This window comes from Arachis stenosperma, chromosome 9 (assembly GCF_014773155.1).
Source record: "Arachis stenosperma cultivar V10309 chromosome 9, arast.V10309.gnm1.PFL2, whole genome shotgun sequence".
NCBI classification, from domain to species: Eukaryota; Viridiplantae; Streptophyta; class Magnoliopsida; order Fabales; family Fabaceae; genus Arachis; species Arachis stenosperma.
This window is the reverse complement of record NC_080385.1, coordinates 161,282,703-161,291,742: the sequence shown is the minus strand read 5'-3', so window position 1 is coordinate 161,291,742 and position 9,040 is coordinate 161,282,703. Positions and strand designations below refer to the sequence as shown.

The window sequence follows — 9,040 nt, the reverse complement described above, 5'->3', positions numbered from 1 at the left end:
TTAGGGGGTCTCTTTATAGTTCATGATAAACTAATTATGGAAATGTTCAACTAGAGAAGAGATATATTAGGTAGCCACTCACATACGCGGATGGCGGAATTCATGTACACGTGTTGGAATGGTTTTGATTAATGTAATCGAAGTTATAAATATTAGAAAATTCTGTTGGTTTCTAGTTTTTTGTTTTAAGTGAATTAAGGGATCATGATTACACTCTTTTGGACGAGAATTATGTAATACAAAGGAATGCATGATTAATATAATAATCTGCTTTTCTTGCAACAAAAGATTCTAAGTTCTCTCTAATCTCAGTCCTCAGATCATCTCTTCTTCCCTTCAACTAAGTTCACATAGATATATTAGTATTTAATCAACATAGGATTAGCTGGAATGATGAGCTAAATAAGAGTCCGAATTCAAGACTTTATGAATGCAATTATAAATTCATGTAGGAAGACTCATCCATAGTAATAGTAATGTTAACGAAAAGTGTATGAAGTTAGTCCTATATCATAGAAAGTATAAAAAGTGAAAAGTTTATAAGTTGAGAGATAATATCTTAAAGATTTAAATTGGAGGTGATGTTTTTTCATCTTATTATGTAATTCTTGAAAGAGTTATTCTTCGCATACAAGCGATTAAAGCCTGTAAACCTTACAAGTTCAATTAAAATTAACTCAAAACGCGCTTCGAACTATTCTTCTTCCTCTTCGTCTTCTCCTTCTTTTTTTCTTTCGTTTTTTGCCTTCTCTTTCTCCTTCTTCTTCTTCTTCTTGCTGCACGTTCTTCTTCCTCTTACTCTTCTTCTTCCTCTTTTCTTTCGTTTCTGCACGTTCTTCTTCCTCGTCTTCCTCTTCTTCTTCTTCTTCATTTACGTTCTTTTCTCTCTATTTTCTTGTTTTTTTTTCGATTTTTCATGGTGAAATCGTTTTTGAAGAAGAAGAAGCAGCAGAAGATGAGGAGGAGAAAGAGAAAGAGTTCTAAATTATGCATAAGATGTATTTCAACGAATTTTTGGTGTATTTCTTAAATCCTTTGGGTGTAGTTTTGTAATCTTTTGGGTGTATTTCTGTAATCCTTTGGGTGTATTCTATAATCGTTTTGGATGAATTCCTGTAACCGTTTGAGTGTATTTCTGTAATCATTTGGGTGTATTTCTGTAATCGTTTAGGTGTATTTCTAAAGTTCCATTATTTTCAAAAAGATTATAGAAATACACCCAAAGGATTACGAAAATACACCCAAAATTCGTTGCATAATTAAGAACTCTTTCTCTTTCTCCTCATCTTCTGCTGCTTCTTCTTCCTCAAAACGATTTCAAAGCTTAATTTTAGAAACCATGAAAATCGAAAAAAAAAACGAAGAAGAGGAAGAGGAAGAGGAAGAGGAAGAAGAACCGTTATGAGTGTAGCACTTTGAAACCAGGAATATCGAAAAAAAAACGAAGAAGAAGAGGAAGAGGAAGAGGAAGAGGAAGAGGAAGAAGAAGAAGAACCGTTTTGAGTGTAGCGCTTTGAAAACAGGAAACGGTTGAATAACGCATTAAAAGACCCGTATGTATAGCAACTTGTAAGACTTGTAAGTCAAAAAGACTTGTATGTGTAGCACTCATCTTCTTGAAAGCCAAATTAAAAAAAAAGAATTATATCTAATTAATTTAAAATTTAATTTTTAAAATTAAAATTAACTTTTTTTAACTTATTATTTAGATTGTTAAAAAAAAATTGTTCTCTCATATTTTTTCTAAGCCTATTATTAGATCTCAATTGTAGTACAGTAAGAAAGTAGTGTCTATCACAATGTTAATTTTTCTTTTTATCATTTTAGAGAAGGAAAATGAAAATTGAACACATGATGATTCCATGCTTAAACTAGTAATAATTTATATTTATTTGTGAGAATTTTAGTAAAGGTTCGTTTTCATATAAAAATCTTTACAATATTTTTTTGTGATGATGTATAAAACTCTCACAAATAAACTAAAAATATGCAATTATTAACACATAATTAAAACTCCTATTAAAAATTCCAAACAACACAATTTATTTGAAAGAAAAAATACTCTACTCTTCTAAAATAATTATATTATATTATTCTTTTTTGTTCAAAATGTGGTACATATTAATAATTTCGGACAAAAATTGTCGACATGATATGTGTAAAACAAAATATTAAAAAAAAGAAGAAGAATCAGTCCAAAAGTGATGAGATTATGACACGATTCTATACTTAATTAGGAAAACCCAACAAATAAGTAAATAATATATCTATTCTGTTGTTGAAAACTTCCAAAATTAGTTATCCTCTTACCCTAAATTTTTAGGGTTTCATAATTAATGACGATGTACTATAAAGAGAGCCCCTAACACGACTTAGAATTCATCATCCCCCCATCAAATCAAAACCAATTCGCATTAGGGTTCTCTCCATACACCGTTGTGAAGATGAATTCCTCAACAAAGTCCTCCATTTTGTTCAGCCTTGGGTTGATCCTCATCATCGCCAATGTAGCACAAGCCGAAGAAAAATCAGCAACCTTGGACTTATCGAAGTTGGTGATTAAAGTTTGTGACGCTACAGCAACAGAAAGGGCAAAATGCATGGACATCATGAGATCAAACCCTAAGATGCTATCAGCAAAGAACATTGTTCAGCTCTCACAAGCCATCCTTGAGTTGGGCATAAGCAAGGGCAAGGAGGGACAAAAATTCCTTAAGGAGTTGGCAAAGAAGACCAAGTCCCCGGCGCTTGAACAATGCGCCGGATTCGACTACGATGGCGTCGTTGGATCCTTTAAGAGTGCCCTTGGCGAGATCAAGGAAGATCCCATGACTGCAAATTATGATGCCAAGGTCGCCAGCGATGGTCCCGACACCTGCGACAGAGGTTTGGCCAGTGAAAAGATCGTTAACCCTGCTGTTACCGAACTAAACAAGGAGATTAGGTTGCTTTCAGGCATAGCTTTTGCTGCAACAAACTTTATTCCAAACAAAATTTAAGAGGAGGGGCTATTGTTGAGGATCGAAATTTAATGGGGGAATTTTATTAATGACATCCTTTTCAGTTTGTAGGTGTGTGGGTTGATCGGAAATAATTAAAATGACTACCAACTTGTTGAATTTGTCATCACATCAATTTTTGTGTAATTTTAATTATTTTCTTTTCAATATCTCACATCAAATTTTGATGAGTAAATGACAAAATTATACGTGACAGAGTTTGGACGGATAAAATACACATAAAAAATCATATATATGAATAATGTTACGTGATTAGTAAATATTATTATTTTTTGTCTGTAAATTAAAAGTTGCTCCTGCTACTTAGCCTAGAGCCTTGAGTATTGTACAAGGACGTGCTATAAAAGTAACTCATTACCTTTTGGGTGAAATTGCCACAACATGGACATTCTTCTTAGCTAGAATTATTGCAGTAGGATAATGGCTAAGAGGATTTGAAAAGTATTATGGCATTAAGATTTCTAAGGTTTAACTCAGGACCCCACTACTCGTCGTATTTGGTTTGGTATTGCTACCGCACGAAATAATTTATACTCATATTTTTAAATATTTTATATATAATAAATATATAATTTACACTTATATTTATTAGATATTTATACACATAAATCAAAATAATTTGTATTTACAATTTTTAAAATTTAAATTATAAATTAATAAAATTTATTTGTTAACTTTAGTATTTGTACGGACTAATAGCCAAATTTACTAAAAATTACTAATCTCAAATTTTTTTTATAAATATCAAAATACACCTCAAAAATCATTTTCTTTGGACAAAAATATACCTCAAGTCTTACATATTCACTGTAGGCATAAAATTTTTGTCCATCAAAATAAATTTTTAGAGTATTTTTTGGTATTTATAAATTTTTAGTGTGTACTCTTGTTTGTCATAAACTTTTTTTATATATTTATATCTATTTACTCAAATTTAATTTTTTTTAAAGATGTCTCACTCTTAAAAGTTATTTATTAAATAAGAAATAATGTTATATTTTTTTATTAATTAAATAGATCTTAATTCTCAATTCACAATACATCTAAAATAATATAATCATACACAAAATAAATTGTGAACATATCTAAAATTAAAGCCACATTTCAAAATGTATATATAAAATTAAACTAAATTTATTAAAATAAAATGAAAATAGAGAATAATTTTTTTTTAAAGAACTTGCCCCTCTTGGAATCTTCTTCGCCTTCCCTCGTTGCAACTTGAACATTTCTGCCTTCAGCTTGGTCTTCATTGCAGCTCTTCCATCAACATCTTTAACCTTGATTTGTAGTAGTTATTTATTTGCAATGGAAACCATTATATTTTGTTTAATTACTTTTGTTTTATTTTTCTTTAATTTACTCTTTTATAATTCCGTTAGTGTCAAGTTGGATTAATCTCTATATATAAGTGTTTTACATTTACAAGTTTTACAAATCTGAATGAAACCCGCCCATTAAACGTGTGTTGCTTGTTACGTGCCTTATTAACAGAATTTTAAATCAATTCAAATCAACTAACACACAAATATATAACTTCTATTTTGTAAAAGATTTGTTTCTTTTCTTCGAGTTTCTTGCCAAATTTGTTGGATCTCTTTGTTTCGTTTTTTTCGATTTTTATTGTTTCTGAAATCAAGCTTTGAAATTGTTTTGAATATAATGGAACTTCAGAAATACACCCAAATGATTATAGAAATACACCTAAATGGTTACAGAAATACACCCAAACGATTACAGAAAGAATTACAGAAATACACCCAAACGGTTACAGAAATACATCCAAAGGATTTAAGAAATACACCCAAAACAGGGGGACACAGTATATTTCTTCTTGAAATCTTTTAATGTTTTGCTGGTTAAGGATGAGGCACATGGCAGAGACAATCTAAAAGAAAAAAAGAAAAACCTAGAAGAACAGTAAACCAGTACCTTGAATAATGTTTCTTCCTTTTTTCTGGTGATTTTTTATGGAGATTCGTATCTTTTTTTCTTGATTTCTTCTACTCTTCACGAGGAGTTAGAACGTTTCTGTAGAATCGTAATAGTTTGTTTTGAATGTCCCTTGAATCTTGATGGTTTGCGTTTTGATTGAGAAAGAAGAGGAATAGTGAATGTGTTGTGGAAGGGACGCGTGTTTTTTTCTTGATAATTTGCATTTTGATTGAGGAAAAGACGAAGAGTGAACGTGTTGTTGAAGGAGCGCGTGTTTTTTTCTTGAACTTAAAGTTGTATAACTTGTAAGCTAAAAAGGCTTGTATTACATACAGAAAAATTTTGATAAACAAGACAGGTTAATTATTTAAATTATTTTGAAATAAAAAATACTATTTTTTAGTATTTTTGAAGTTCTTCTTATTGAGGTAGCTATAATAATAATAATAAAATTGATAGTAATTTTTTTAAAATAGGAAACATAATTAATTAGTTGATTAAAAAATTAATATAATAGAATTATTAAATTTAAAAAATGGTTAAAGAATGAATTATTATTGGATGAGTAGCATTTTCGAATTGCAAATTGTAGATTCCGTTACATAGATTAGCAAAAAGAGATAATTTAACAAAACAACAAAATGAAAATGCTATGGAACTCGATCGAAAAAAAACAGTGGGTTATGGACTTATGGATAACGTTTGATCCTTTCTTTTTTCTGTTTTTTTTTTTCACTTTAAGAATACCCATTGATCGTGTTAGAGAGTCCAAGCAAGCTTCTCATATTTTTTTCTCATCGATAAATTGTAAAATGTATATCTCAAAAGTAATTTTAAAAAAATATGCTTTTTCAATATGGCTAAAAAATTTTGATACAGAAGTAAAATGAGTGATATACTTTAATATTATAATTTTTTGTATTTTTTAAAATTATGAAAGTACACAAAATCGGAGGGTCCAATTTGTGTTTAAAAAATTGAAAAAATTCAGAATATACAAATTAGATCTTCCGATTACTATAATTGGATCGTCCGATTACTCTCCATCCCATCAGACCATCCGATTTGCTTGATGCAGTCATTACAGCCTGGTAAAACACCCTATATTCCCGTAACTATGCCATACACTATTACTTACTTTATATCAAAATTAAAAAAGTGCCCGAAAATACACTGCTATTAAGTAAACAATGATTATCTTGAATAACATGAATAACCACAAATCAAACAAAAATACACTGCATCCTAATTTAATGCTACTAAATATTAATTTACTCTTTTAACTCTATTAATTTATATTATTTACACATTGTTCAAAAATATTATTAATTACCTATACTTTTCCTTGCTAATAACCATGTGTTAGGCTTAAACTCGAAAACTATGGATATATCATGCAACAATTTTACTGCCAGAAAATTTGCTTGTAATTAACCATATTTATTTGATTTAAGAAAAAAAAGACATAATTTTTTTTAAAAAACGTTAAGTGTTTACATGAAAATTAATTACCAAAATAGCATGATATTTCTTATATCTACCTGAGTTATTTCATAACTTTTAATATATATTTTGTATTTTAATATATATTATAATTTTTTGTGTATACGGAATATAGTAAAAATTTTATATGTATTAATTTAATAAATATATAGTGTTCATCAATTAAGAAATTTTAATTCAAAAAAAAATTAAAATTGTGAAGTTATAATTTATTTATATGTTTATACCTTTTCTCTCTTTAATGGTAAAACGTTGATGTATATATTGGGAAAAAGTATGATGATAAACTTTATGAACATTAGGAAGTGTGATTTTAATTTAACCAATAAATAAATAACAACTCCTCTTAATGAATTTAATTAAAGAACTAACTATTTTTTAGTTAATATTAATTAATATTTTTAAATGATCATTAATCTTAATTTTAGTTTTAAATCTTAAATTTTAAAATTTAAATTATATATAGGAAAGAAAAGAGATTAAGAAATTAGCTAAGAGGTACAAGCACCCTCCACTATGACATTTATGTTTACGCCTCCTACTTCATTCTAACTCAAATTTACTATAATGAAGAATTTAATTGAAGGCTTTGGACTTTTGGTTAAAGAAATGAATGAAAATTGTTTACCATTTGAAACTGAAACTTTTTCAATAAAACAATTAAAAAGTTTTATATTTATAAGCTAGCTCGTATATAATTAAGAATCTTCTTTATTAAGTATAAATTCCATAATATCTGTTTATCTGATTATTAATAGTATAAATTGGTTAACTAAACCATGAAAAGGAGCAATTAAAGAAATAAATGACACAATAATTTTTTTTTTTTTTAAATGTAGGAGCAAATACTACTACAAATATTTCTTTTTTCATTCACTTATTCCTCTGTCCACAAACAAAATAAAATTGCAGAAAAGAATAATAGCATAGGATCCCTCCCCATAAATTCCCCCCCATTGGAATGGCCTAGTTAGTGAGTTACTCTCATAATTGGTGGGTTACTACAAGATATGAAAGCTTGTTAATGAAAGCGACCTCCAAGTTAAGAGAGAGAACAACTTGGACATCAGAATGTTCTTTAGCCAGGGCAACTTGGCAGGCATTAGTGGCTTCTCCGGCAGCTTTGGTGTTCAATGCCAACTTACTGAGTAGCTCATGCACGTTTTTGGTCTTGTTGGCTTCCAACTCAAGCAAAGCCCTTAAGACATCTTGGGGAGTTTTGCAAGACAAGAATTTGGAGTTCTGTCTCATGACTAGCATGCACTTGGACCTTTCCTCTGAAGGAACTAGCTTGCAAACTTCCACAGCAACTTGGGGAACGTTAGCAACAGGTTTCTTGGGAGCTCCATCTCCGACTTTTTCGCCAGAAGCCTTTGCTGCTGCTGGTTCTTGTTTGACGACCTTTTTGTCTTGCGCTCCGGTGGCATTAACTCTTGAGTCAGGACCTGCGGTTGCTGGTTCTTGTTTGACGGCCTTTTTATCAACACTTCCGGTTGCTGCTTCTTGTTTGACGGCCTTTTTCTCAACACTTGCGGTTGCTTGTTCTTGTTTGACGGCGGTTGCTGCTTCTTGTTTGACGGCCTTATTATCAACACTTCCGGTTGCTGCTTCTTGTTTGACAGCCTCTTTGTCAAGACTTTCGGTTGCTGGTTTTGTTTCGGTGGATTTTCCATCATGTCCAACATTTACTTGTGCTTTAACTCCAACCTCTACATGGGCTGCAACTCCAATTCCTAAACCAAGGTCTCTTCTTGATGGTTTGGGATTGCCGGATTTTTCATCATGTCCGAGTTCTACTTGAGCTCTAGCATCAACTCCAACACTAGCTCCTAGACCGAATTTTCCGTCATGTCCAAGTTTTGCTTGAGCTTCAGCACCAACTCCAACATTAGCTCCTAGGCCGAGTTTTCCATCATGGCCAAGTCCGACTTGAGCTCCAGCACCAACACCAACACCAGCTCCTAGACCGAGCTTTTCGTCATGTCCAAGTCCGACTTGGGCTCCAGCACCAACACCAACACCAACACCAGCTCCTAGGCCGAGTTTTCCGTCATGTTCAAGTCCGACTTGAGCTCCAGCACCAACTCCAACATCAGCACCTAGGCCGAGTTTTCCGTCATGTCCAAGTCCGACTTGAGCTCTAGCACCAACTCCAACACCAGCTTCAAGGCCAAGTTTTTGGTCATGTCCAAGTCCGACTTGAGCACCAGCACCAACACCAACACCAGCTCCTAACCCGAGTTTTTCATCATGTCCAAGTCCGACTTGAGCTCCAGCACCAACTCCAACACCAGCTTCTAGGCCGAGTCCATCATGTCCAAGTCCGACTTGAGCTCCAGCACCAACGCCAACACCAGCTCCTAGGCCGAGCTTTCCGTCATGGCCAAGTCCGACTTGAGCACCAGCACCAACACCAACACCAGCTCCTAACCCGAGTTTTCCATCATGTTCAAGTCCGACTTGAGCTCCAACACCAACTCCAACACCAGCATCTAGGCCAAGTTTTTGGTCATGTCCAAGGCCGACTTGAGCTTCAGCACCAACGCCAACACCAACTCCTAGGCCGAGCTTTCCGTCATGGT

The 9,040-nt window shown here is 32.2% G+C and overlaps 1 protein-coding gene across 1 annotated transcript; it reads left to right on the top strand.

The window, feature by feature from the left end:
- The first annotated feature begins 2,444 nt into the window (after positions 1-2,444).
- Positions 2,445-2,999, top strand: LOC130950356 (uncharacterized). The gene has a single exon (XM_057878859.1). The coding sequence runs from the start codon at positions 2,445-2,447 to the stop codon at positions 2,997-2,999; it is 555 nt and encodes a 184-aa protein (XP_057734842.1).
- Positions 3,000-9,040: the final 6,041 nt, after the last annotated feature.

Coding starts and splice junctions, on each gene's coding strand:
- LOC130950356 (XM_057878859.1), top strand. CDS start 2,445: ATGAATTCCTCAACAAAGTCCTCCATTTTGTTCAGCCTTGGGTTGATC.